At 48.9% G+C, this 27172-nt stretch overlaps 15 protein-coding genes across 15 annotated transcripts; 9 read left to right on the top strand and 6 right to left on the bottom strand.

The window, feature by feature from the left end:
- Positions 1 to 274: 274 nt before the first annotated feature.
- On the bottom strand, positions 275 to 1195 carry N7509_001620 (shikimate dehydrogenase family protein; the record flags this gene model as incomplete). Its single annotated transcript, XM_056626257.1, has 1 exon — positions 275 to 1195. The coding sequence occupies one exon, from the start codon at positions 1193 to 1195 to the stop codon at positions 275 to 277; it is 921 nt and encodes a 306-aa protein (XP_056492052.1).
- A 371-nt stretch (positions 1196 to 1566) lies between these two features.
- On the top strand, positions 1567 to 2439 carry N7509_001619 (shikimate dehydrogenase family protein; the record flags this gene model as incomplete). The annotated part of the gene is made up of 1 exon (XM_056626256.1): positions 1567 to 2439. The coding sequence occupies one exon, from the start codon at positions 1567 to 1569 to the stop codon at positions 2437 to 2439; it is 873 nt and encodes a 290-aa protein (XP_056492051.1).
- A 615-nt stretch (positions 2440 to 3054) lies between these two features.
- On the top strand, positions 3055 to 3777 carry N7509_001618 (shikimate dehydrogenase family protein; the record flags this gene model as incomplete). Its single annotated transcript, XM_056626255.1, has 1 exon — positions 3055 to 3777. The coding sequence occupies one exon, from the start codon at positions 3055 to 3057 to the stop codon at positions 3775 to 3777; it is 723 nt and encodes a 240-aa protein (XP_056492050.1).
- A 128-nt stretch (positions 3778 to 3905) lies between these two features.
- Positions 3906 to 5352, bottom strand: dph1 (2-(3-amino-3-carboxypropyl)histidine synthase; the record flags this gene model as incomplete). The annotated part of the gene is made up of 2 exons (XM_056626254.1): positions 3906 to 5017; positions 5136 to 5352. 2 exons carry the CDS (start codon positions 5350 to 5352, stop codon positions 3906 to 3908), a joined length of 1329 nt encoding a protein of 442 aa, XP_056492049.1.
- A 181-nt stretch (positions 5353 to 5533) lies between these two features.
- Positions 5534 to 6683, top strand: N7509_001616 (hydroxymethylglutaryl-CoA lyase; the record flags this gene model as incomplete). Its single annotated transcript, XM_056626253.1, has 2 exons — positions 5534 to 5785; positions 5868 to 6683. 2 exons carry the CDS (start codon positions 5534 to 5536, stop codon positions 6681 to 6683), a joined length of 1068 nt encoding a protein of 355 aa, XP_056492048.1.
- A 295-nt stretch (positions 6684 to 6978) lies between these two features.
- N7509_001615 (succinate dehydrogenase assembly factor 4) lies at positions 6979 to 7398 on the bottom strand (the record flags this gene model as incomplete). The annotated part of the gene is made up of 1 exon (XM_056626252.1): positions 6979 to 7398. One exon carries the CDS (start codon positions 7396 to 7398, stop codon positions 6979 to 6981), a length of 420 nt encoding a protein of 139 aa, XP_056492047.1.
- A 288-nt stretch (positions 7399 to 7686) lies between these two features.
- Positions 7687 to 9263, top strand: N7509_001614 (acetylornithine transaminase; the record flags this gene model as incomplete). Its single annotated transcript, XM_056626251.1, has 3 exons — positions 7687 to 7866; positions 7888 to 8127; positions 8202 to 9263. 3 exons carry the CDS (start codon positions 7687 to 7689, stop codon positions 9261 to 9263), a joined length of 1482 nt encoding a protein of 493 aa, XP_056492046.1.
- A 505-nt stretch (positions 9264 to 9768) lies between these two features.
- N7509_001613 (uncharacterized protein) lies at positions 9769 to 10352 on the top strand (the record flags this gene model as incomplete). The annotated part of the gene is made up of 2 exons (XM_056626250.1): positions 9769 to 9781; positions 9973 to 10352. The coding sequence occupies 2 exons, from the start codon at positions 9769 to 9771 to the stop codon at positions 10350 to 10352; spliced, it is 393 nt and encodes a 130-aa protein (XP_056492045.1).
- Positions 10353 to 11684: 1332 nt separating this feature from the next.
- Positions 11685 to 12509, top strand: N7509_001612 (YdcF family protein; the record flags this gene model as incomplete). The annotated part of the gene is made up of 1 exon (XM_056626249.1): positions 11685 to 12509. The coding sequence occupies one exon, from the start codon at positions 11685 to 11687 to the stop codon at positions 12507 to 12509; it is 825 nt and encodes a 274-aa protein (XP_056492044.1).
- A 1194-nt stretch (positions 12510 to 13703) lies between these two features.
- N7509_001611 (Ser/Thr protein phosphatase superfamily) lies at positions 13704 to 14510 on the bottom strand (the record flags this gene model as incomplete). Its single annotated transcript, XM_056626248.1, has 1 exon — positions 13704 to 14510. The coding sequence occupies one exon, from the start codon at positions 14508 to 14510 to the stop codon at positions 13704 to 13706; it is 807 nt and encodes a 268-aa protein (XP_056492043.1).
- A 925-nt stretch (positions 14511 to 15435) lies between these two features.
- N7509_001610 (putative lipase) lies at positions 15436 to 17432 on the top strand (the record flags this gene model as incomplete). Its single annotated transcript, XM_056626247.1, has 2 exons — positions 15436 to 16408; positions 16600 to 17432. 2 exons carry the CDS (start codon positions 15436 to 15438, stop codon positions 17430 to 17432), a joined length of 1806 nt encoding a protein of 601 aa, XP_056492042.1.
- Positions 17433 to 18246: 814 nt separating this feature from the next.
- N7509_001609 (putative MFS monocarboxylate transporter) lies at positions 18247 to 19679 on the bottom strand (the record flags this gene model as incomplete). The annotated part of the gene is made up of 2 exons (XM_056626246.1): positions 18247 to 19552; positions 19615 to 19679. The coding sequence occupies 2 exons, from the start codon at positions 19677 to 19679 to the stop codon at positions 18247 to 18249; spliced, it is 1371 nt and encodes a 456-aa protein (XP_056492041.1).
- A 368-nt stretch (positions 19680 to 20047) lies between these two features.
- On the top strand, positions 20048 to 21295 carry N7509_001608 (uncharacterized protein; the record flags this gene model as incomplete). Its single annotated transcript, XM_056626245.1, has 1 exon — positions 20048 to 21295. One exon carries the CDS (start codon positions 20048 to 20050, stop codon positions 21293 to 21295), a length of 1248 nt encoding a protein of 415 aa, XP_056492040.1.
- Positions 21296 to 22243: 948 nt separating this feature from the next.
- N7509_001607 (uncharacterized protein) lies at positions 22244 to 24650 on the top strand (the record flags this gene model as incomplete). Its single annotated transcript, XM_056626244.1, has 6 exons — positions 22244 to 22326; positions 22391 to 22728; positions 22785 to 22870; positions 22919 to 23523; positions 23578 to 23736; positions 23786 to 24650. 6 exons carry the CDS (start codon positions 22244 to 22246, stop codon positions 24648 to 24650), a joined length of 2136 nt encoding a protein of 711 aa, XP_056492039.1.
- A 50-nt stretch (positions 24651 to 24700) lies between these two features.
- Positions 24701 to 26774, bottom strand: N7509_001606 (Amino acid/polyamine transporter I; the record flags this gene model as incomplete). Its single annotated transcript, XM_056626243.1, has 7 exons — positions 24701 to 24871; positions 24937 to 25215; positions 25273 to 25736; positions 25790 to 26141; positions 26201 to 26339; positions 26396 to 26435; positions 26513 to 26774. The coding sequence occupies 7 exons, from the start codon at positions 26772 to 26774 to the stop codon at positions 24701 to 24703; spliced, it is 1707 nt and encodes a 568-aa protein (XP_056492038.1).
- Between the last annotated feature and the right edge of the window lie 398 nt (positions 26775 to 27172).

Genomic DNA, 27172 nt, shown 5'->3' with positions numbered 1-27172 from the left:
TAATAAAGCATTGGAATTGGCCACTGCTAGGCTACGGTGCAGCTCACCTGCGCACTTGAAGTTGTAATTAACAAGATATTACCTATATCTAAGTTCTCGGGAATGCTGCTAGTACTACTATCACGGTGGTAAAAAGAACTTCAAGTTCAAGCTAAATTCATAACTGAAATTCTATTAGGTCTGCCTAGTGCCCAGGTGTTTTCTCAAAATGTCAAGATTCACTCTAAGATCGTCAAAACATACTGAATTATCTTCAAGGAAACATAGTAGTATATTAAAAATTGATGCCCTTGCTTTCTTCCGCAGCCTTCAGTAAAACATCCCAAGCACCCTCCCTGTCCAACTTCTGACAAGCCTCCTCTCCGGCCCACAAGCGCCATTGCTCCTCGATCTGATATCCAATGACATGTGTACCCTCAACGCTAGGATATCCAAGTTGTTCTGCCAACTTAATCATCCGGGTTCTTCTCGGCTTGAAGCACATGTCTAACAAAACTCCCTTCTCCGATCTGGAGAGGAATTGCTTCGTAATCGAAGCGACTTCGATTTCGGTTTCTGTCTTGGGCTCAAGATCAGGAACCGTGCCAACAATGTAGTAAGGGCTTGATAGCTTCTCGGCCTGTGCGATCGTTTTGACATGAACGATGTTCGGAGGATTGGGGAGTTTCTTTGAATCACGAATGAGGTTCACCACCTCTTCATCGTCGCGATTCAAGACATAGATTGTTGGACAATAAAGATGCTCGCTGAGAGCGTAGACAGCCGCACGACTTGCTCCACCAGCACCGATGATCAAAGCTGATGCGAGAGATGTTGGGGAAGGTCTGGTCTTCTCTTCTCCTTTCTCTAGTAAACAGCCCTTGATTCCCCTCCAGTCTGTGTTGGTACCACAGATTCGCCTAGAGCCATCGTTCTTGTAGTAGACATTATTACATGCTCCAATTATGGACGCGAGTTCGTCACGCTCATCGAGATGCTCCATGATCGAGCCCTTGTAGGGCATTGTAACAACGAGACCAGCGGTTTTCGGGTTTCGGGCCAGGTTGAGCAGCTCTTCTGTGGTCGGGCATTCGGTCGCATAGAATGTCCATGGCAGACCGAGAGACTTGGCGATATAGTTGTGCATATTTGGCGCAATAGAATGCGTAACGCCAACCCCAACAAGGTGGAGGGACATCTCTTGTTGTTGTGCCATTTTTGCTGAGGACTGGGTTCGACGTGAGAAACCCTTGAAGGTATCCTTTGTTTCCAATTATATCTAAAGGCAATGCCCCTCATTCACCTAATATGTCATGTTTTGAGACGGATTTAATCATATCCTATATGAGTCTTATCTGGTTCGGACCGGCGTGGCTTTGCACACCATCGAAGGGAGGCTAAATCCATAACCGAAGCTAAACCGAATTACTTAGATCACGGTTATGTTGAGAACAAATAGAAAAAGATATCGAAAACTAGTGAAAGAGAATTGATTTCCTTTGCAGAATCTCCATTCCTTCACAGAATCTCCATTCCTTCACAGAATCCCAAACCCACTCCCAGCATTGCAAATCAACCACCTCTTCAATGGCCTCGACGCACTCCCCTAAAGCCTTCCACATATTTGGCAGTGGCATTTCATTCAGCATTTCACCTACCATTCACAACTCGGGCTTCCAACATTATGGCCTACCCTTCACATACGATATCCGCGAATCACCTAGCATCGACGACGTGGCAAACTTGATTTCCGATAAGAAACTAGGTGGTGCAAGTGTGACTATGCCACACAAATTGCACGTTCACAAATACTGTACCGACCAGACAGACACAGCCAAATTGATCGGAGCAATCAACACACTGGTTATCAAGAACACTAGCGACGGTCGCACGGTAATTGGTGATAACACCGACTGGTCGGGACTACACACCATCATCAAGGATTATTCCAAAGTGGCAACCCAGCAGCCGACTGTAGGACTGGTTATCGGTGCCGGGGGTGCTTCCAGAGCTGCTTTATATGCTATGCACCGAGCAGGTATTCAGCATATCTACCTCGTCAACCGCACACAGTCCGTGGCTGAAAAGGTTAAGAAGGATTTCAAGCCTGCCTTTGAAATTACTATACTCCCGAACCTACAAGAGTTGCCTCGCATGCCGCATGTGATTATCGGAACTGTGCCTGCAACAGTCACGACTGAGGATCAGTTCTCTGGCATATTTGGCTCTTCGGGCCTTTGTATCGAGATGGCATATAAGCCTAGGCAGACGCCGCTCCTAACAGTTGCCCAGAGACATCCAGGGTGGCAAACTGTTACAGGATTAGAGGTCCTTCTGGCCCAAGGATATGACCAGTTTGGTCTCTGGACTGGTCTTGAGCCACCCAGGGAGAAGATGGTTGAAGCTGTTGCTGAGCACGAGCGAGAGAAAGCGAGAAAGGAGATGGCAGGATTGTTGTAAATAACTAAGGCGTTTTCAGCTTTGGATGAAGTATACCAATAGACAGACTGTGAGATTTTAGCTCATTTTTTTTTCTATTGAGTGTATAGTGCGTAGATAAACCCTCGCTCGACGGGTTTGTATACTGTTTCGTCGAACTTGAAGCCGTCGGAATGAACGACCCCGGCGGCGCGGTCTTTTTCTTAGCCGAAACTTACTGCATGACAGCAAGGACTTGGAGCTAACAATTGATCATCGTTCAGTTGAATCATTAAATACGCCTTCGATCTATTCAAACTCGTTGATCTGCACTATTCATCGACCAGACACCCACAGACCATTCAAATATTCTTCAATCCTCTTCTCGCAACATGGACCCCGCATCAAGCTCAGCCGATATCCTGGCAGCATCATACAAATATGGATCTACCTTCAAGACACCGGCAGAACACAACGCCCAAATGAAGACCTTTCTCTTCGGCTACCCAATCAGCCACTCTCTGGCCCCCCCTACTCCACGGGCATCTTTTCCGGGGAGTGGGCGTCCCGTGGACTTTTTCCTTGCTGGAGACAAGGGATACCACAAAGTTTCTCCCCACGCTGAAACAATCGGATGTCATTGGCTGCGCCGTCACTATGCCTTATAAAGTCACCATGCTCTCCGCCGTAGATGAGCTGACCGAAGAAGCGCGCATGGTTGGTGCTATCAATACCATTTTCCTTCGCAGGGGTGAAGATGGAAGGACCCGATATATTGGTACTAACACAGATACCATTGGGGTCCGGGAAGCTTTTCTTAGGAATCATTCTCAACTTCCTGCGCAGTCAGCTGGAAGACCGGCTCTGGTGATTGGTGGTGGGGGAGCTTGTAGGGCAGCTGTTTATGCCCTTTCAAAATGGATGGGGGTCAGCAAAATCTACATGGTGAACCGGGTTGAGAGCGAGGTTCGGGATATTATGAGCTCCTTCGAAAGTGCTGGATTGAATGTTGAATTGATATTTGTTTCGACTATCGCCGAGGCGGCTGTGTTAGAAGCACCGGCTCTTATTGTTGGGACGGTGCCGGATATCACCCCGAAAGAAAAAGGTGAGATTCTTGCGAGAGAGATTGTGGATGTTTTCTTGGCGAAGGAAGAAAAAGGATTTGTTCTGGAAATGTGCTATCATCCTAATCCTCGGACCTACTTCTTCAATCGCTGTGAAGAGATGGGGTGGAATGTGCTATTTGGGACAGAATCTATGCTCTGGCAAGGCGTTGCTCAAGAGAGCCTCTGGACAGAGCTGCCGATGCACCAATTCAACCTCGGCGAAGCGAAGGAAGCTCTTGTTAATGCGATTGAGATGCATTCGGTGCATTAAGACTGAGAAATATGTGATGTAGATTCTATTTTGTTTATTTCCAATTGGCCAGACCTGCTGGGCTCTATCCGGGGTATATACTTTTTGATATTCTTTGAAATGCATCCAACGCTGAACTTATAAACCACTTAAGCGGCTTTGCAAGCGTGCTGCTCCGGCTTCGTCCGACCGAGACCTTCCTTGGCATAGAAGTCCATCGGGTAGACACCCTTGTTCGCCTTGTCCCAGTTCTCACGAACACCCAATGCAATCAGTGCTTCGTAGGGTGTCAGCAACGGGCGCGCAAAGGCATATCCCCAGTCGATACTCAAGCGCGGGCAAGCGATTTGAACCCAGCACTCGACATCAGCCATTGAGGCCAACTTGCCAGGGAAGATCTCGCTCAGCAGCAGATTCACCACTGGGATGCCCCGCTCAGCAAGATGACGTTCAATCATCGCCATTGTGTTGGGATTTCCTTGACGACCCAGTGATCCCAGAATAATTCCCCATTTCTTGGCAGATTTAGCGGTGTTGATGGCATCACGTCGAATGGTGTGCATCTCTTGGTGATCGTAGCTCTCACGGGTCAACGTGCGGGAGTAAGGGTCGTAGCGGTATGCAGGGATGGTGGGGTTGTGGATCATAGCGGATTCAAGATGGAAGCGACCATCGCCGAGATAGAGAATAACATCGATATCGGTGTCGGAAAGCTGAGGCGACGTGCAGCCTAGAATTTCGCCCTTGGAAAGTGGCATGATCTGTGGGACCACAACCTTGAAGCCGGCACGCTCTAAAACTGGTTTCAGGCCGTGGAGAGTTGCGTTGAATTGAATGGTGCCCACTGTAGCGATAGTTTGGCCGGGCCGGAAGTTTCTCTCAAGAGTTGCGATCAAGTGGGCAGTATCGATACTGATATCGACGAAGATATAAAGGGTCTTGATTTTGGTGACATCAACGGGAATCAAGCAACTGTGGGCGTAGTGGACAAGCAGATCACAGCCAAGCGCTCGCGCGGTGTAATCATCAATGCAGCAAGCACCGTAGGTGACATCGCCCATAATCAAAGTCTCGATTCCAGGACAAAATTGGGTCAAGATATCGGAGATGGTGGTAGCGAAGATCAAAAGACCTTCAGGAAATTGTAAGGCCACCCGTTTCGCTCCGGATGTGCGCACACGGTGAATGGTCTTGGGGATTTCGAAGGAGTAGTTTTTGGAAGTAATTCGATGGCTGCTTGGATTTCCGGGTCGTTCAGGATCTCAGGTGGAACTTGGTTCAGGGTTCGAGGGGTACGTCGTGGAGCCGCTGAGGGGAATCCAATGTTAGTACGAGTGAATCACAGGTCAAGGAATATAGTTGCGACAAATCCTTCATACCTCGCTGGACAGATGTTGACTCGACATCCTGCTGGGAACTGGAGCCTCCATCCTTCTGGGCCTGAGCATCTGCTGTGCGTCGACCAACAAAACGCTTCTTTGGCTGTCGCAAAGGACTTGTCTGGGTGGTAGGATCCTCCATGATCGAATCAATGACAATGATAATGTTAGTGTTGGAGGTGGGATGATCGCAAAGGAACCCCGCGGCTTTCTTCATTTTTTGCGGTGGGGCTGATAACACGCTAGTCCAAGAAAGGGAAGGCGCTCTCCAACAGATGCGGAGTGATGCCACCCACACTTTCCTCCTCTTCTTGACTCTCGACCTACTTACTCTCTACTTACTCCTACTCATACCCTACTGCTGGTTCTGCTATAATAGGTATACCTGACCTTCCGCAATGGCATTTCGACCCCGTTTACGCCTGCTATCCACCTTTCGGGCACCTCTATCTACTCGCCGCTTTGCGACCGAGTCGCGGTTAGCCTCGGACCATGTACGCATCGTCGAGGTTGGCCCTCGTGATGGTCTACAGAATGAAAAGAAGGCCATTCCAAAGGAAACAAAGCTCGAATTGATTGAGAAATTGGCCAAGACAGGTGTCACTACCATCGAGGCTGGCTCATTTGTCCCCGCCAAATGGGTACCACAGGTATATATAGCTCTCGGCACACCTCGGTCGTATGAGGGGATAGACTTCAAGTTGACTGATCTGATCTGTATGGGAATCATAGATGGCAAGCACGGCTGAAATCTGCGAGCATCTTCTCACATCCCCGCCTTCATCTCAAAATACAACAATCGCATACAACTACCTTGTTCCTAACATTAAGGGACTGGAAAGCTTGGTGAAGATCATGGACTCCACTGGCGTTCCTGCCCATGCACCGGGCTCGGCAACCAAAGCCGCTACCACCACCGAAATCTCTCTTTTTGCAGCCGCCACAGAAGCTTTCTCCAAAGCTAATACTAATTGTACAATTGCCGAGTCGTTGGAGCGCATCAAGCCAATCGTCGCATTGGCTAAGACAAAGGATATCCGAGTTCGCGGCTATGTATCAGTTGCTCTCGGATGCCCCTACGAAGGCCCCGAGGTGAGCCCAACCAAGGTGGCAGATATCACGGCAACTCTCCTGGAGATGGGCGCCGACGAGGTATCGGTGGCCGATACCACCGGCATGGGAACGGCGCCCCGAACCGTGGAGCTTCTGAAAGCTCTCAAGGCCGCGGGGATTGCCAACACTGACCTGGCGTTGCACTTCCACGACACTTACGGACAAGCCTTGGTGAATACGATTGTTGCGCTGGAGCACGGTGTCCGCATTTTCGATAGCAGTGTTGGAGGTCTGGGAGGATGCCCGTACTCCAAGGGTGCCACTGGCAATGTCTCCACGGAGGATCTTATCCACACGATCCATAGCTTGGGAATGCATACGGGTATCAGCTTGGAGGAAATGTCGCAGATCGGGTCATGGATCAGTGGTGAGCTGGGCCGCATCAATGATAGTCGCGCGGGCAAGGCAACCTTGGGTCGGCTGTCAAAAATTTGAAGAGCAGGCGTTCTGTCACTATCATAATTTGTAGCCATTTCAAGTTCCCACGCGATTTCGTTCCAGCAAATAGTTCACCCTTCGGATCAGAATACAACCACCACATGCAACAATCTCGCGAGAAACAAACCGTGTTTGTGACATGGACAGAACAATTCGGATTCCAGTTGAGTCCATTATATGTACATCAATTGATCAAACCATTTACAATATGCAGTTAAATATGATCAGCAAGAGTGGGGAAAGGAGTAACCAACGCCAGCTGTATGCAAGTCGACACCATGTAACATCCGACTTAGAAGTCCGTCACACGTCCACCATAACTCCAATCTCCCCCAGATCCCCACCGCAGAGGCTCATTCTTGGGTCCACCAACTTCTCCCGTCTTGGGGTTTTTCTCGCCCTCGAACTCCGGCTTGACGCCCTTGACAGCATCCGGGTGCAGCTCCTCGCCATTGCTGTTGACTTTGGCCTCGGCTTGCGGAGATTGGTTGACCTGGGGCGTAGTGAAAGCACCTGTAGAGCGGCGTTGAAGCTCTTCGAAGATCTCTTGTTCCTCCTTAGGTAGGCGAGGAGGGGCCGGGCCACTCTTGAATCCGAAGGAAGGTCTGTCGTCCTGCGAATTGCGCAATGCGCGGGTGGTGGATAGAGGACGGATGGCAAGCCGGTTGGAGGCGGAGGGGAGGGTAAACGTGCGGCGCATGAGAGAGGCCATGGCGAATGAAATTATTGAGGGACTTTTTTGAAATCGATGGTATTGAATCGGACCAGAGAGATGAGAGAATAAGTGAAGAGGAGGGATTTGCTCTGCAAATGAGAAGAAGAGGAAGAGTCGCGAGGGGCGCTTCGGGAGTGGCGCCGATCCGGCCTGACTAACGCCGATCGTCGCCGACATCGCCTTTTTTTGTGAATGACTCGATTGGACTTGAACCTTCCCTCCCTTCTTCCTCTTCCCCTTCCTCTCGGACTCTCACGACCAATTCCCTTTATAACCACCGTGGTCATGTCTGCTCTCCGTTTGGCTGCGCGCCGTCTCCCTCGCGCCTCGAAGCTGGTCGCATCGGTCGAGTCCCCGCTGCAGCGCCGATTTGCAGCAACCAGCGCTGCTCAGGCTCAGGTCAAGGTAGGTGCAATTGCTGCAATTGACCGACATATTGCGCTTGGATGTTGCACTTGTGTTCATGTTTAACTAACCGTCAAGCAGAAGGATGTCTCCCTGCCCAACCCCGATCCTACATCCGACTCGATCACAGTCAAGTTCGTCAATGAGCGGGCTCCGTATATGGTGCCGACCTATGTCCGCCCGGCTCCCATGATGATGAAGGGACAGGGCTGCTACTTGTGGGATATGGAGAACCGTCGGTACCTTGATTTGACCGCTGGTATCGCTGTCAACTCTCTTGGTCACTGCGATCCTGAGATCGCCAAGATTGTCGCAGAGCAGGTGCGCATTTGAAAATGAGTCACGACTGTTTTGTATAGAGTCACAGCTGACCAGAAGCCCTTGTTATAACCTAGGCCGAGACTCTTATTCACGCCTCCAACCTCTACCACAACCCGTGGACCGGTGCCCTCAGCCAACTGCTGATCAACCTTACCCGCGAGTCGGGTGGTATGCGCGATGCCTCCCAAGTCTTCATCTCCAACTCCGGTACCGAGGCCAACGAAGCTGCCATCAAATTTGCCCGCAAGGTCGGCCGCACTCTGGATCCCTCCGGTGACAAGCACGAGTTTGTCTCCTTCAACGGCTCTTTCCACGGCCGCACCATGGGTGCCCTCTCCGCGACCCCAAACCCCAAGTACCAGACTCCCTTTGCGCCAATGATCCCCGGTTTCAAGTACGGAGACTACAACGATATCGAGCAGCTGCAGACTCTCATCACCGACAAGACCTGCGGTGTGATTGTTGAGCCCATCCAGGGCGAGGGCGGTGTTAATGTCGCTACCCCCGAGTTTCTGGTTGCCCTGCGCAAGCGTTGCGACGAGACCGGCGCTGTCCTGATCTTCGACGAGATTCAGTGTGGTCTGGCTCGCACTGGTTCCTTCTGGGCCCACGGTCACCCTTCCCTGGCCCCGGCCTCCGGTGAAGCTGCCCACCCCGATATTCTGACCTCCGCCAAGGCCCTTGGTAACGGTATCCCTATCGGTGCTACTATTGTTTCTAGCAAGACCGTCGCCGACAACATCAAGCCTGGTGACCACGGAACTACTTTCGGTGGTAACCCTCTGGCTTGCCGTGTGGCTTACCACATTGTGGCTCGCCTCGCCGACCCTGAATTGCAAGCCGCTGTCAAGGAAAAGTCGGCTATCTTCCACGCTGGTTTCGATGCCCTGAAGAAGAAGTTCCCTGATGCGATCCAGGAGGTCCGCGGTCGTGGTCTCATCCTTGGTCTTCAGCTTACCCCCGCTGTCTCCCCCAAGGCTGCTGATATCATTACTGCTGCCCGCGAGCGCGGCATGCTGATTATCACTGCTGGTGATGGCTGCATTCGATTCGTGCCTCCTCTGACCATCACCGAGGAGCAGATCAAGACTGGTCTCAACATTCTGGAGCAGGCTCTGGATTCTGTTGTGGCCTAGTTGGAGCCTTTGGTTTGGATGCCGCCTCCGACACGTTTGTTTGATATACCATTTTTTCCCTTTTTGATGAACATGGGACGAGCGTATATTCCCAGTGTGTGATAGAATGTTGCATCTCGTGTGCATATAGAGTATTTAGATAAAAAAAAGTATCTATTGATTGGTTAATCTATCATCTTATCCCAAATCTAAGCATCCCCATCTAATTATTCGTATACTCGTACGTATACTCGTATCTCCCCAGAGTGGAACTGCCGACGAGACGCGTTAACCGTGCTTGGCGGTGGATCACCACGCCGCTTGACGGTGGATCAACCTTCCTTCTTCTGCCCCATCACCTCCCTTAATCAGATATGATGAACGCCCCCCTACTACGCAAACCATGGCCCTAAACTGACCTCATAGAGGAATCCTGCTGCCCTCCAGGGCTTTTCCTATTTCCATTCCTATCTTCTCTTTCTTTCTTTCCTTGTAGTCTTTGCCCTCACGCGACCACCTGCCGGAAATGCCTCGCCCACGTCTCTCCAGGACGCTTTACCTGCCACAGACGTCACTTCAACATCTTCGCGGTGGACTCGTCTGAGCGATAAACTCAGGAGAGCCTTCCGGGGCGCAGACCCGCGGGTCTGCGCCGCTTTCTGGCTATTCGGTGGGTGTTCTATCATACTCAACTGCACTTCAACAGAGGCACCCCGCTAACAACTCGCAGGCCTGGTCAACAATGTCCTCTATGTGATTCTACTCTCCGCAGCGCTCGACCTCGTCGGCCCCGATATTCCTAAAGGCCTCGTCCTCCTCGCGGATATTATACCCTCCTTCGCGACCAAGCTGATCGCCCCATACTTCATCCACCTCGTACCATACTCCACCCGAGTCCTGATCTTCGTCTTCCTCTCAGTCGTCGGCATGCTCATCGTGGCCATGAGCCCGAGTTATACAGATGGTGGAACGATCGCATCCAAGGTTGCCGGAATCATCCTGGCGAGTCTCTCGGCTGGAGGTGGCGAACTGAGCTTCGTCGGACTCACACATTTCTACGGACCGTTCAGCTTGGCCGCTTGGGGAGTGGTACCGGGGCCGCGGGCTTAGTCGGTGCTGGCGCATATGCCCTTGCGACATCAGCCCTAAATATATCGGTCCATGTGACTCTGTTTGCCTCCGCACTTTTGCCGAGTGTGATGGCTATTGCCTTCTTCGTCATTTTGCCAAGAGCGCCTTTACAATCGTCCGGTTCGGCGGCTGCAGAAGGGCCTGGGTCTTACTATGCGGTTGAAAGAGATGAACATCCCAATGAAGATGAAATGGACGTAGATAGACACAATGAGCAAGACGACTCGGGAGAATCGCAGGGACTTCTTGCTGTCTCGGCGCATTCGGATACCCTGAAATCGGTGCAGACCACGGAATACAGTACTTGGTCAGAGCGCACGAGGATGAACTTGCGTCGTCTGGGGAAACTTTTCTTTCCATTGTAAGTATATCTTATTCTGCACCCCCGTGGCTTCACCTTGCCTGCTCGTATCTCGATTCTAACGAGGTAATGTCTTAGCATGCTCCCACTCCTCGTGGTATTCGTCTCCGAGTACGTGATCAACCAAGGCGTCTCTCCAACCCTCCTCTTCCCACTCTACACAACGCCATTCAAAAATTTCCGCGCCTTCTATCCGGCCTACAACGCAATCTACCAAGTAGGCGTTTTCATCTCACGCTCCTCAACGCCTTTCTTCCGAGTCCATCATCTCTACCTACCCGCTATTCTACAGATGGTAAATCTCGCCATTCTGACTACTCACTCTCTATTCAACTATATACCAAATGTGTATATCGTCTTTGCTATCATATTTTGGGAAGGCTTGCTGGGCGGGCTGGTTTACGTGAATACCTTTGCGGAAATCGCGGATCGTGTACCCGAGGAAGAACGTGAGTTCTCGCTCGGTGCGACGACGGTTAGTGATTCTGCGGGTATTTGTATTGCCGGGTTTTTGAGTATGCCTTGGGAGGTTTTGCTTTGTAGGTATCAAATGATACATGGGCGGGATTATTGCCGGCAAGTTTGATGTTTGGGTATTGGATCTTTCTGCTTCTTTAGCCTTATGTGATATTTGCTTAGCGTTTAAATGGCATGATAGAAATTTTCTTTTGGTTCAAACTTCCAAATAATTGAGTAATATAAGGACGACGGGCAATAAGTACGAGTTGGAGGTTGTCAGTGTCCCTGATTAAATGAGGGGCAGTCTGGCAGATATCAAATGGCGGTCCACCGGGTTGACTTCCTTTTTCGGTCCATCACAACATGAACTTTGCATTCTGGAAATTTTATCGAGTCAAACCCCCAACGCCACGAATGTTAGCAAAAAGTATCGTGAAAATTTTCCTACATCTTACGCAGCTTAACAACATATGCCGTTTTCGTTCGACACCATGGCTCGGGTAGATGATATCACAGCCGCCGATATCAACCTTCTGGCTGAATTTATGAGTGATGCCCAACTGCAAGACCTATCACCTGCATCTACCAAGCCGGTCGACTGTATCGTTATTTGCGCCTCTGCTGTTCTCGATCAAGCCACCACCCTTTTCGCCGCACTTACGCGGCGACCATCACTCGCGAAGTACCTCGTCTTATGCGGGGGCATTGGTCACTCGACACAATTGCTGTACGAGGCAGTTCGATGCCATGAAAGGTACTCCAAAATCTACAATGAAATAGAGGGACTACCAGAGGCGAGGGTTCTCGAGCGAATCTTGGATAAGTTCTTCGATCGCGCTGCGATTACAGCCCAAGGATGCCAGATTCTCATTGAGGATCGGTCCACAAATTGTGGCCAAAACGCCTCTTTTACCCGGCAAGTACTCGACGATTCAGCAGTTTATGACATGAAAACTTGCATCATTGTTCAAGATCCTACTATGATGTTGAGAACGAAGGCTACCTTTGAGAAAACCTACGAGGGTGGGCCGTGCAACGTGTTGTTTACCAGCTGCCCCGTAATCGTGCCGCGGGTTCAGGTGAATTCGAATGGATGTCTGGTATACAGTTCAACCGTTGACTGTCCTTCTCGTCTTTGGAAACACCAACGATTCCTTGAGCTTATTCTGGGGGAAATTCCTCGACTTAGGGATGATGAACAGGGATATGGCCCGAAGGGAAGAGGGTTTATCGCGCATGTTGATATACCTGCGGCGGTTGAAGAGGCATGGCTTCGCCTCGTGAGTACTGTGGGTGATTCAAGACAGATAAAATAAACGTTCTTAAATATTGGGGCAACCCAAAAAAAATCGTGCGCTGCACTATTGTACGGCGCCCCCGGCCAAGATTGCTTCATAAACCAGGAAAAACTGACTTCAATATGCGGTGTGTATGATTTGCAGCGTGACCTTATGGCCCATGTTGGATTTAGAGACAGAGTATGCTCTTTGTGTTGACCTCTTGTGGACGAGGATGTGACTGAGGACTCTTTCCAGTAACTGGGGGGAGGGGGTAGGAAGTCACGCCCAAAAAACCATCTCGTCAGTCTGAACTCTCTGAAAAGTCCGAACAGTCCGACACTTCAAAGCTTATCCCATAAACATGCAGCCATCTTTCAACATTCTCCTTTGCCAGCGAGCCATGATTACGGTGGAAGAAAATTGATGGGAATCGTGATTGGGGTAGGAACCTTCCTAACAATCAGGAGAATCTTTGGAAGATTTGTAAGGATAATATTAAGTGGTTTGAATAGATTTGACGGTTGGTGTGTTGGGGTATGCTGTTTCGGAAGAGTGGTTAGAAGGGTAGTGGTGAGTGATGGCAGGTTTACCCATCCAGGAATGCCCAGATTTCCTCGTTTTCAAGTTGAGAATACTCTCTTCTAAATATTTTTTATATGCCCTACGGTCGTCATACAGACATAGTCAATTTTTTTAAATCACATAATAACATGAATAGCTATTTCGGACTGGAATCCGTCTTTTGCTCAACTATTTATCTTGTTAATAAGTTAGTCTGTCGCTTGGGCAGTATAACTTAACTTGTTCCAGTTGGGCTATTTTTCTATTTCAAGTTTTGCTCTGCTCTGTTTGCTTCAAGTTTGACCAACTCTCTCAGCCCACGTTACTTTGTTCCTTTGGAATACTTTTCACTAAAACGCGATTCAGTGCTCTGCTGATATGCGACATCTTGCTTTGAAGCTATTTCAAGTTGTAGATACCTAAAATAACATACTACTATTATTTCAAAGAATCCTTTTGGCAAAATACTTTGGGGCGACCATATACTAAACCCCTGCGAAACTAGCATGCCAGTATCATTGGCAGGTAGATAAATGAAGATCAGAGACGGCGGGGCAATTGCAAGATATTCGCTCTCCAAAAATAGATATCTACTCTTGTACACTTCCCACCGTTTGTTATTTTTCAAGGCCGAGCCACCAAGTAGGCGCCGGTGACTTAAGGAGACTTCTAAACTTCGACCACCTTTTCTATGTCAAATCCTTCTGCTTGTGCAAAGTAGTAGCCTCTTTGATTTGAAATGACCCTTTTCCAGTGTTCGCCGTCTTGGTAGTCGCAGTTGAAGTGAGTATGACCAAAAGCCCAGACCTTTACAGCTGCGTTCTGCCAGCAGGGCTCCCTAGTCAAATCGGTCATGAACCCTGAGGAGATGCGACTGGTCGCATGCCTAGGGTCGATGGCCTTTTCGTTGGTCGTGGGGCTATAATGAGTCAAAACAATGATTGAAAGGTCTGGCTTTGATGCTGAGATGGAAGCAAGCTGTTCAGTTAGCCACGCCAGATCAGACACATGAGCTTTCTGGTGGTCATCGACGGTCCAGTCGTCGATATGATAAAAGTCGTTCAGCCCAAAATTAACATTTTCGATCTGCTCCTTGGAGATCTTCGAGAACAATGTACATCCGAGTATAGTGACATTGGATGAAATATCATATCTCGTTTGATCAAGGATAACAAATTTGCCATGTGCTTGGCCCGTGGAGACTTCGATCTCATTCTTGAAACGCTCAAGCTTCTGCTTCGCCTCCACCCAACTGCTGTGATATGGCTCATGGTTACCAAAAACTAGAAAGACTGCCCGGAAAAGCTCAAGTTGACTTCGTAGGAAGGTGAAAAAGCCATCGTCTTTGACATATCCAATGTCGCCCAGGAGGCACAAATAGGGCGCTTTAGGGGTTATTTGAAAAACATCATAAGCGGCCGGAGATTCTAGATGAAGATCGGACACTATTTGAAACCTTTCCTTGTCCTTTTCCATGGTAGCTGGTAGAAGTATCTCGACTGTTTGCACAGCTTTCGAGTGTTGTTCAGTTGACGCGTTGTTGTCGTGTCCTTGCAGGGATAATACACGTGACCTGCAGTCAAGAGATCGCAGCCAAGCGAGGCCGGTGAAATACCATTCATCGTGATATCCTGCTGACAGTGATCCTGGTGGCTGTTATGACCTATAGGAGTCACTGTAGTGGTTGTTTTCTTCGTTCACATAATGTATGTACTCGCAGACTCGCCGTCAGCTGATGGCGTCACTGGCATGTGATGTGGGGGCCTTTCACATGTTAAAATGATCAAAGACAACCACTTTTGGGTGACTCCTTCGCTTCTTCCATCCTCTTCTTGTGCATTGTGACCTTCAACTCTCTTGACTCGTTTTGCATATTTTCCCGTGTCCGTTGGTGGTACAAATCGCTTTCCCCGGAAATTACACCGTGGCGGCGGGTCAGTGCGGGTGGAAATGATAGGTACAACATCAACCCTCCACAATTTCCCCAGACGACCCAAGAAAGTCCCCGCTAACAAATTATCCCGCAGACCACGTCTTGGGGAGACCATCTACTCGATTTCGAAAAATTCAGGTCTTCGCTGTGGTTTCTTTCTGGTCGCTATATCTTTTACGGTAGGAATTTACTACGCCCTCCCTGATACAACACTTCGTGCCCAGGCTGATCTCTATACAGAGCTGATAAACATGGCCCTCCATTCATAAGATCCATTTCATCCCGGTTTACCGGCAAGCTGACAACCTGGCAAACTACCGTGATCATTTTTCTTTGGCTCTATTTAAGCCGCAACTTTGCAAAATTGTCGGCCTCGAATGCCCCGAGCCCTTAGCGAACTTGTATTCGCGATCATTCTTCCGTGCAACATGGATCACAACGGGACTAGATGCGGGATTCTGGACCGCTATGTCGATCAAGCCCAAGTGGCTGCGAGATATTGCTTCCCTAGTCTTCACCGTCTACTATCTGATCGCTGCCGAACAGGCGGATGAGAAGGTTCGGAAAGTCCGAGGCACATTGACCCTCGAGCACCTACGTGTTTCATGGAATAAAGCAACTACGCCGTATCTGTGGACGATGGCGAAACTACTTCGTCCTCGACTAACTCGGTATTCGGCCCGGGCAATTCGCATTCCGCGACCAAAGCACTCAGTCCACAAAGATCCCGTCAATGCATGGCTTTACTTTGATGGTCCACTAAGTGCGTTGCGCGACCAGAAGTGCCTGGTATTAGATATTCCGGGTGGCGGCTTTGTCGCTATGGGCCCTCGAAGCTCAGAGGACAAATTACTCTCCTGGGCGGGACAACTCAAAGTTCCAGTATTGAGTGTCGATTACAAAAAGGCACCCGAATATGCCTACCCCTATGCACTCCATGAGTGCTATGACGTCTATCATACCATAATGGCTACGAATGGGCGCTGTTTGGGAATGAGCGGCTCAGCACGCCCGCGCATCGTCGTAACTGGGGAGAGCGCCGGTGGCAATCTGGCAGTTGGAATGACCTTGATGGTTCTTCAATCGGCGATGGAGCAGGGCTGGAAAGGTGAAGAAGTACTACCAAAGCCCGATGGTCTGGTCCTAGCATACCCTGCACTCAACGTGAGAGTTGAAAGTTGGATGACCGATGAGCAAATGGCTCTGATCCAAGACAAGAGTACACGCCAGACAAACAGCGGCATTCTCCAGAGGAAGCAGGATCAATACCGCAAGCTGACTCCGTTCACTTCCCCTGGACATTCGGTTGAAGACCTGACCAAGCTTCCGTCGGAGGAAAAGCAGAAAGAGGAGGCAAATAATGTTGCCGCAGAAGCTTCAAAGGCACTTCGGGACAAGCTCAAAAAGACCGAGGAGATCAATGGGAAGGTTGTTCAACAGAGTGAAGACCAGGTTCAACCACTCAAAACTCGTCTTGCTGTTTCGTCAATGATATCATATGTCCACGATCGAATCTTGACGCCAGAAATGATGCGAGCTATGATCATTCTTTACATCGGGCCGCATCATCGGCCTGACTTCAACACTGATTTCTACCTGTCCCTGTTCTGGCACCCGACGCTCTCCTGGCAGCGTTCCCAAAGACTTACATTTTGACGGGGGAGCGTGATCCACTTGTCGATGACACTGTCATCTTTGCCGGACGTCTTCGCCAAGCCAAACTGCACCTTTTCCATGAACGTCAAGATCTTGGTCTTGAAAAGTCTCAACGCCAGTTCAACGAAAAGGATCACGTAGAGGTATCCTTAATCCCAGGTGTTTCTCATGGGTTCATACAAATGGCTGGATTCTTCCCCGACGCCTGGAAGTATATCAATCGCAGCGCGAAGTGGATTGAGTCTATCTTCGAGTCGACGGACCTTCATGAATCAGAATATAGCCTCCTTCAGCTATCCCACGCATCCAACACCACATCTGAAAAGAGGAAGGGGCCATACAAAGCGGGTTGGCAGACAAACGGTCATTCTAGACATCACCACCGCAATTTAACTGGAGAGTCTTCTGCAGACGAAGATAGACCTCTGGAAATGGGCCTGAGCAAGTTGACATCGCTCCCTGAAAATGAAAACGCCAACGCAAGTTCGAGTTTACTCTCACGCCGGAAACTATCTCGTTCATCATTCTCATCGTCCCAGCTCAAAAGTGGCCTTGCAAACCTCGACGATAGTACGGGAAGTGGAAATGATTTCTTGGCGAAGCTTAAGAAGCTAGAGATGACCGCCAACCATGATACCTTCCACCCTGATGAAGTCAACAGCGCTCCCGAGAGTCCTTCCGCGTTCCGCCCGCGAGGTAAGAGTATAGCTTCACTCGATAGTGAAGAGGATCTACTTGATCGAAGAATGAATGGAATCGCTGGTGGGCTCATGGGGTTGGGCGAAGGAGCTCAAACTCCAGGTCTCTGATAGAAACGATCTCACGACTTATGAATTACATATCATTTACATCGACTAGAAATGTTAAGCAATCAAACAGAATATCAGGTGTTATTAAACTGCGCATATTTCATTTTTTTATACGTAGCCAGTTTTATTTTCACTTGAGACAATAGTGATCATCCACCAAACGTCGTTGACATGTGAAATACCCACAGTCTTGCATGTGAAAACGGGTCGGAGATGCTCCGTGCACATGCGAGTAAGCATGCTTGTATTCTAAATTACAGCTGCCCAGCACATTTGTATGAGTGTATGTAACAAATCATTAGTGTAAAATAATTTCGACAACCTTGAAGAATACCGCGTTGGGCGTCTAATCTGCCCCAACTTAATACGCCCTGCCCGAAATTAGATGATTGGACCCTCGCATAGACGGCTTGAAACCTTCGCCTGCTCTGACATATTAACTGGTATTCAAGACTATCTCAGCTCTAAACAACCGTATAGAATGTTCAAATTTTACATTCTCGTCGCTTCTACCACCTGGGCAGATTCTACATGGGTGTTGGAGTATACGAAACCAAACCCTTTTGGAATAGCTGCCATCCATGTCTTCCTCGATCGAGTCGAGCGTTCGGGGTGCTCTTCTGTCGGAACTGACGCAGGTGAAAGCCACATTACGAAGCTGGCACATGGGACTCTATATTTCATTATTTGAAAGCTCCATTTAGACTTGAACCTCACGCCTATAGGCCTTTGATATCTGAAACTGGACAAGGGGAGATATTTCCTATATTTACAAACTTGGAAACACAATGGACTCTGCGTCTTGTTTCCATCTCTACATCAACCACTTTCTCCCGTGGCTTTGTCCTCCTTCAAAAGTGAGGGATGCCTCAATTCTAGCCCAGAGTACTGCAAATGTGGCAGCAGCGAGCAAGACCCCAACCAGGATGCTGGTATTCTCATAACTTCGTGGTCCAGCCTTTTCACCTTGACTACTCCGAATCAATAACCCAGCAAGTGGAGTACCCAACAAAGTTGCAAATCCTCGCACCATATACAAAACACCGTTGACACTAACAAAGTTTTGTACACCGAATAGCTCTACCAAACTGGTTGGGAAGAGCGAGACATAGGCCGATGCAAATACACCATAGAATATAGTGAAAACAATGAAGAGGGCGCTACCACTCGATTGAGAGGTTGATAGTGCCGAGGGCAGCCACATCGCCAGAACAGAAATTGCCGAGACAAGAGTGGTCAAGAATAAGGTATTGAGCCGGCCCATACGGTCGGCAGCATGTCCGATCGCAATCTTACCCAAGGCATTTGCAGCGTTGGAAATGGCAATGAAGTTGGCCGATGACGCCTGTGAGTACCCCAGTGTTCGCGCATATGACGCAAAGAAAAACACAGGGGTATAGTACGCAGCGGACTGAAGTGCTGCTCCTAGAGCGTGGGCAGCGAATTTGCGCGTTCTTACAACGCGCCAATCAACCAGAGGAATGCGTAGCCAGCTGAGCCTCCTCGCGTTAGCGGCATTCTCCGCTTGAATCCGGGTGAGCTGACTAGCAGGCCATTTCATGAAAAATCCGGAAACGCTGATAATCACGAAGGATATGCCTGCCGTAATCCTCAGACAATTTCGAAAACCGACGCGGGAAATCAGGGATCGGAAGGCGAGGGGCCAAACGACACCACCGAAGCCTGTCCCAGCGAGGATTATGCCCATGGCGAGTCCACGGTGGAGTGAGAACCAGGTCGGTGCTACTGTCACCGATGGCATGTAGGCCATGCAAGTACCCACGCCGAGGAGAAGGCCTTGGGTGAGGATGAATTGCCACAGGCTCTGGCTGAAGCTAGCGAGAAGGAGGGCGATGGAGTAGATTACTCCTCCACTCCAGATAACAGCTCGTGGCGAGTACTGCTTCGTCCATGCTGTTGTGAACGGAGCTCCGATTGTCATCAGCGCAATCGAGAGTGTGCCGATCAGATCGATTTGTGCCGGTGTGGCGCCAGTGAACGGTGTATTGGGGAGCTTTGACATTGAATCATACAACTCCTGATAGACTCCGAATGTAAAGTTAATGCCACATCCTGTGAATACAAGGGCAGTTGAAGATAACAAAATCAGAATTGGTTGACTGGTGGCTAATAGTCAGTACCGGCTAGTATAAAAAGGGCCGATGAGCCAAAGGACACATACATGCGGTCTGATCGTGTTTGCTGGCGATCGCCAGCGACAATCATCGGCTCTAATGGACGATCCATGGCTGCACCGCGTCTTGCGAGAGATATAGAGAGGTACGAAAATAAGAAAGTTTTTAGGAGCGGGCATTTCCTTTTCAATAAGAAGAATATCCGGCAGTTTGAGTCATCCGTGCGGGGCAACCCGGGAAGCCGAAAGTGTGGAGTAAGCCTCAAGTAAGACTGGATACTCAAAAGTTTTATCGAAGGTCTGTCTACTTATTTATTTGATTTCTTATTAATAATTTCAACATCTTGATTGCCATGGATCAAGTTCGATATTATACATGTTGTTGAGGGATGCGTGCTTCAGGAACCCGGGCAGCGGTCCCTTCTCCGCTCTGTTCTCTTTTCATATCACCACCATTCATCATATATTTGCCCAAAGACCGATGAAACCTAAGTTGTACGTGGCAATATTCCTGTGGGTTATCTTCTTGAAAATTAACGTGGTTCTAAAGCAGGAAGAGCTGGTTCTCGGGCCCTCTTCTCCGATTGATTGCCTGCAGCTCAAATCTTCTGTCTGCACACCGCCACTATACTACTTTCACAAATCATGGATAGAGACCCCAGATGTCCTAGAGCACTTTGAATACGACGCGATGCTTATCAAAGGGTATGCAAAATGGGATATATCCCCTGCCTCGCTTGTAGCCAAAAAGGCCTGCGACCTACCCTCCACCAAGCAAACGCCCACTATCGATGTCACCATCGCAGAATCATTGCCAGGAAAGCTGAAACTTTCCGATGACCCTGCACTGCGATTCAGTTCTGAAGACCGAGGGGACTATATTTGTCTGTTCGTGCTGGGATGGTCGTATATTCTGTCTGTCCGTCTGATCGATCTACATGGAAAGGATTCAGATGATCGCGTCTCATACACCGGAAATCTTGCCGAAAGCTATGTAAATGGCAACAAGCCTGAGAGCTCTCGAGTTGCCATTGACCTGAATGTTGTCACTGAAGATCATGCAGAGCTGCGATGGTGGATTCAGTTCTTGCTGATGGCGAAGGCTGGCAGGCAATACTTTCCCAAGGAGTATCGTCCACTATGGGAGTTCCATCTTCGGGATGCTTGCTTCATTCTCTCGCACAATGTAGATCTTCAACCCCATGCGTGCCAGCCTCAACCCCCATCGTCCGAGGAAGCCCAAAATAATCTTTTCAACTTTGCACGGCTCAATGGCATCTTTTACCAGCTCATAATTGACCAGCTCATAATTGGACTAGCCTCTGTTATGACCCTTCCGTCATGCAATAGGTGGGGAAATCATCCAAAGTATCTCCCGATGCCGAGGAAACCTACCAAATCTTGTGAGAGTGATATCACAGAAGCGCTGTACCATGATAATCTACCCAGTCTCTCCGAAATCCCTAATTTTATGGCGCTCTCTGCTTTTCCAGTGACTATTGGTCCAGGGTTGGCAAATAGCCTCTGGGAACAAGATATTTCCTGCAATCTAGTCAGCGAGTGGTTGAACCCAGTCTTCAAGGATATAATCCCACTTCTCTTGCAGAAGAAATACCACAAAACAATCGTTTGCGCCATGTCTGAACGGAGACCGATATGGCGCCCCTTTGGATGGGATCGGTTGTCACGGGATTGCTACCAAGGGTGCTTATTGAAGCAAAGAATCTAACCCGGGCGTGGCCAGAATCAATTATTTGGACTGGATCATCGCAATGTTTCATGGACCCACAACTTTTCAGAAGTGTGCCTGTCCAACGCGGCCCTGATGGAAAAGAGATGATTCCCGGGGAGGATGAATTCCGACTCCTCTATTTACTCGATATAGAGAGGAAAGTCTTTAGATCCCCTCCGGCGGTTCCATATCCTCCATTCGGCCTAACCAGTGTTGAAAGTTGTTCTATTATGGTCAGAAAGCATTATAGCTGTGGTCATAGGTTTCGTTATCTTTCTTGGCAATGGAGGTGTGGACAGAATCAGATATTGTGCGATAAGGGGATCTCTCATGGAGACGAGCGAATATCTACACATCCACCAGCCTTCGCAGTTTCAACATCTATCCCTGGGACAAGTGATATTCCAATGGACCCAGATTTCGATGAAAGTCAGTCTCAGCACGCGACTTCAAATGTCTTTGTGTGGCACGGCCACACCGAGGGAACGAAGCCTGAGGACAGGGAACTTTGGAAGCACGAATGGCTCTCCTGGTTCCTCGAGGATGAGGAATAACAGGAATATAGCCCGCTTAGAGGGTTGGAATTATCTGGTGATAGGAAGTTGCGCGTGAGAGAGTGGCAAGATTGTTTTAGGTTTGAGTAGCCGATTCAAAGCGTTAACTATTCCAACTTTGGACGTAGCGATAGGAGACTCCAAACCATAGCAACTAAGCCCACTGATATCATAGCTCCGAAACTCTGATTTGCCATGTATCCCTGAATCGTGAATATAACTGGCCCGTTGTTTTACCCCGCATCCTGCGACTCCAAAGCGGTTGATAAGCCCCGTCGCCTATCATTTCATGCAGGAGTTAGCACACTTGTTTCCTTGGAAAGACACGAACGGATCGCTGTCGGTTTTGTGTTCTTTAACTTGATCAAACCCGAAAACTAACTCCTCCTCGATGTCTCAAGAAATTCGAGAGGAGCTAGAAGAGCGCGGAGTCAAACGCAAGCGCGATGCGAACAAACGGCGCGCCTCGCTAGCGTAAGTGTGGGTAGCGAACTGTCGCGACTAGCCATACCATATCGCAGTAGCTGACCTCATTCAGATGCGAGACATGTCGCAAACAAAAGGAAAAATGCGAAGGCGGGCCACCCTGTTGGCGATGCGAGCGACTAGGTCGACCTTGTCACTTCCAACCCCAGCCACCCTCGAAGAAAGCGATCTGCACAGTACAAACAGCCTGCACGCCACAGGGGCTAAATGACAGTAGTCGACGCCTGGAAAATCTTGAGAAAATCGCTCGCCATTTTCTCGGAGACGTACCCCTAGACGGAGAAAGTCTCGCGCAAATTGCGGCCAAATGTACAACTAAAAGCGGAGCTGAGGGTGCTTGGGATGTGAACGAGTCTTTCGACGTTCAGTTCGTGTCAAGGGATGTCGCATGTGGGTGGATCAAGCTGTTCTGCCTTTTCTTTCCTTCCAAAACTGACGCTCTTTAGTCTATTCGGGAGAGTTTTCGCATTGGAACTTTGCAGAAAGGTTGCGACGGTCGATGAGCGATCAACGTGACACAATCGAACCAACAGTTAGTCTTTATAGTACCTATCATTGTGTCGCCTCCTAACAATCCTAGGTCAAAGAATACTGGCGCCCTACCCATCTTCAATCATCCATCCGAGTCGTTACCGAATCATTGAGTGAATTGCCTCCACAGCCGATCGCCGAATTTCTCATCAATGTGTTCTTCAAGTATGGAGAGGTCAATAATTTTTGGTTGCAGCGAGACTGGGTTGAGGACAAAATGCGCATTTGCTACGACCCTAATAGCGAATACAGGACGAACGACATTCCTTGGGTCTGTTCTTTCTTTGCGGTTCTCGCTATAGGTACTCAAATGGCGCACATGGAAGAGGATAAGTTAAAACCAGACTTGGACGCTATGAATGATTACTCTGCTTGCTCCGAAGATTCAGTCGGTCTTGTCTTCTATCGTATCGCTTGCAGATTGATCCCAGATGTCATTTTGGCCGCTTCCCAAGAAAGTGCGCAAGCCTTTCTACTTCTTGCCGCCTATGGACTACCAGTCTCAACCGGTGGCCTATCTTACACCTATTTTGGCTTGGCTTTGAAAATGGCAATTCAAAATGGTATGCACCGCAAGTGTTCTGAGGTGGAATGTGACGGTCGGACCATTGAATTCCGAAATCGCTTGTTCTGGTCAATCTATACCCTGGAACGGTATGTCTTTTCCAACAATATTATTCAGGGATCTACTCATTAATAAATGTCAAGGCGGACCAGCATCATGCACGGGCGACCCGTTTCGATTGCTCGGTCGGAGATTAGTGCAGATCTACCCATAACGCATCCTGCATTCATATCGCCTAACTACTCCAACCTGATGGCGTTCATCAATGTGGTTTTTTGGACTAGCGAAGTATCGGAGACATTGTAGGTTGCCACTTCCTTGCTGCCATGGGCCGGTGACTAACGATCGAAGAACTCTTCTGAAAAAATGTCCAAAAAGACTGATACCCGACTATTCTGATCGTCTCATGCGATTACGAAGTTCTATCAAACAGTGGTGGGATTCCTCTTCTACGAACCTCGAATGCAAGGACTTGAGTCCGCGAGGGCCATTATTTCGACAGAATTGTCATCTCAAGATGTGTTACATGCTCATTCATATTTACATGGGCCGCCCTTTTATCTTCGAATCCAAAGAAAGGGGACGACACTCGGGAGCGGGTTCCTCCAGCACCAGGTCTCCGAGTCTTTGGTCGGGTTTAGTAGAGGATTGCGTGGAGAGCGCACTAGAAATTCTCGATACTCTCCAATTGCTGGCTGATAATATCGGCCTCTGCCGTGCTTCCTATACCGAATTCAGTTCCTGTCGTGCGGCTCTTCTCGTTATTCTTGCTGAAAGCTTGAATGTCGGAAAGTCACCAAAGCTTCGAGAAGGATTGAATCGTGGTATGGTGCTGATACGACAAATGATAGGAGGTACGGCTTCAGAATCAGAGACCTCATATATCGAGGCTATTGAAGTAGCCATTCGCAATTTATCATCGAAGGAAGACGAAATTACTAGCACGGATGTGAGCACGGAGCAGACTTCATCCTCTGCTTATGCCAGATTCAAGGACTGGACCCAATCTATGAAGAAGGATAGGGGTCCCGGCAGCCATGTGGAACTTTCGTCCTTCAGTCCTAAATTCAATATTTCGCCGGGGAGTGACGAAAGCGTGTTCCACAACGACATGCATGATATCGGAGATTTCTTCAATCCCGACTGGTCAGTTTGTGATGTGGTGCTCGATCCAGGGTCTTTGGAACATGAACTTCCTGCATTTAATATTCCCTAGGAGCTGTATATACATGAAAGGGTCAACCTTGAAGTTTCGCTAATCTTGTGTTAACCGAAAACAAGATATCGAGCACGTTTCAACCAGTTGGCCTTCTCGTTTGGCTTCTCTTGGGCCTGCTGCTCGGCCGCAATGGCATCAAGGCGCTCCTCCTCGTCGAAGAATCTTGCTTCCGAGAAGTCCATATCCTTTGCCTTGACAATGCTTGTCTTGTAATACCACTGGAAATTAAGTTAGCTATTGACTTCATTGAGCCCCCCAAGTCAGAAAATGAAGATTCAGGTACCTTGTAAGCAAAGTAATCGAAAACAAAGAGTGGAGCCGCGAGGTAACTTGCGAAGAAAGTTTTCACAGAACCCTTTTCACCAAATGGCCAGCAAGATAGATAAAACTCGCAGCCAAATATGAATGCAACTATCGTCAGGCTCAAATACTGTGCCCAGGGAGTTAGAAATCCTCTGAAAGGCAGAGTCCGGAGATCTTTTCCTTGTGCCTTCAAGCCTTGTCGGAACCGGAGGTGGGCGATGTAACAGGAGGACCACTCGAACAATGTAGCAATGGCAACCTGCAAATTTGTGAGCTTTCGGGTCTGCAGACTTCAAGTCTTTAATTCGGTTCTTACCAATGATGTAAACCAACCGTAGACAATAACACCGACACTATTGACGTTAAGATAACACAGCCCCCCACCCAGACCGAGACTAATGATCAGCGACACAAAAGGCCTTCCTTGTTTGTCTTTCCATCCGAAGAAGGGATGGATTATGTTCATGTCCGCCATAGCCGTCAAACTGCGGCTCGCGACGTAAACACTGGTAATTCCACAGCTTATGACACTTAAAAAGATAAACCCATTGATCGCGTGTGCCAACCCATATACCTCGGCTCTTTTGATAGCGATCACAAATGGGCTTCCCAACGTCCCCTCGGAATTCAAATCAGGATCGTCAGAAGGAACGCACATTCCAACCAGCCATATATTAACGACGAAGAAGGTAAACATGCGCCAAAATACCGGGCGCACAGTTTTCTTGATTGTATGTCTTGGGTTTGCGACTTCGCCCGCGATGACTGCGATATGCTCGCCTGTTGCTTCGTGTCAGTTGTACATTCTATTTTGCAAGTTTTGAATCACATACCTCCACCAAAGCTGAATGCAGCTTGCACAAAAGCCTTGCATATTCCCTTGATCCCATTGTTGAACGCGCCAGGGTTCTTCCAGTAGCGAAACTCAATTGGTCCGTTCGTCGCAGGAATTCCACCAGAGGTCATAATGAACATGAAGAATATCATCAATACCACGGCAAAGCACTTGATAAATGACATATAGTACTCGACAAATCCATAAATCCGTACGTGAAAGACATTTCCCAGAGCGATCACCACTAAAAATATTGTGATATACCCCGCCAAGGGAATCACGTCAGTCTGCGGCCAGTACTTTAGAACGGATACTGCGGCAGTAATTTCGGCCGGGATGATCATAACCCACTGTATGGTGTGAGTCAAGGGAATTCATTGTGTACGAGTATGTTCGTGGACACACTCACAGCAAACCAGAAGTTAACGCCGATTGCGAAGCCCCATGCTGGGTCCACATACTCGATGCATTGCCGGATAAATCCCCCATGGACTGGTTTGTATGTTGTCATTTCACCGATGGAAGAATATTGGGCGTAAACAATGATTCTAGAGAAGGCATTTAGCACAAGAATTGTAAGTATTTGAAGAAACATCTCACTTACGCAGTCAATGTATATGTCAAAGCAGTGCCAGCCGGGCCAGCTACGAAAGCCACCATCAGCATAAAGTGCCTCGAGGGCGGTTGAACCATGCCCGATGCAGGTATCCCATTAACTTACCATATAGTAGAGCCTGACCCGTTCCCACCCATAGCCCAGTCCCTATTCCAGCCCCAAACGTCATCATCATCACCTTGCGCCTGGTGAGGGATCGGTGGTATCCTGCAGACCCAACCGCAGAGATGTCCGAAGAGCTGCCATTATGGGTAGTGCCCGCAGTGGCTGTCCTTTCAATGTCAATCTCCACGTCTCCGGACCCTTTTGTATCCGCTTTCTCAGGGGCGATACTTTGACTGAGCGAAGTTTCACTGATTCTTGCCATTGGGGTAGCTGGCATAGTCTTTACAGGAATGACTTGGACAAAGCATGATTGCTATAACTACGTAGAATACATATATTATTTCGTTTGGGTGTCTCATGACTATCTCCTCCTCCTAAGGATCTCGAAAAGGTAAACCCCGCCCACCGGGTGTCTATCTATCTTCCCGCCGGGAGTGGAAGTGGAAGTGGAAGTGGAAGAGCGGGGTTGGATGAGATATGCTTTCTCCACCTTCGCAACCGGAGCTGGCGCCGAAACTTGAATGACTCTTATCCTCACCTGGCGACATGTTCCCCCTTGCCATCATTTAGTTTCTCACTGTTTCCTGGTTATCCGGCGGGTGACTCACAATCACTTACTTCAACCTGAAGCATAAATTGAACGTGTTTGCAATTGAATCA

This window comes from Penicillium cosmopolitanum (genome assembly GCF_028827165.1).
Source record: "Penicillium cosmopolitanum strain IBT 29677 chromosome Unknown utg000004l:1.0-4361866.0:1.0-4365735.0, whole genome shotgun sequence".
NCBI classification, from domain to species: Eukaryota; Fungi; Ascomycota; class Eurotiomycetes; order Eurotiales; family Aspergillaceae; genus Penicillium; species Penicillium cosmopolitanum.
This window is presented reverse-complemented; position numbering and strand designations above follow the sequence as displayed.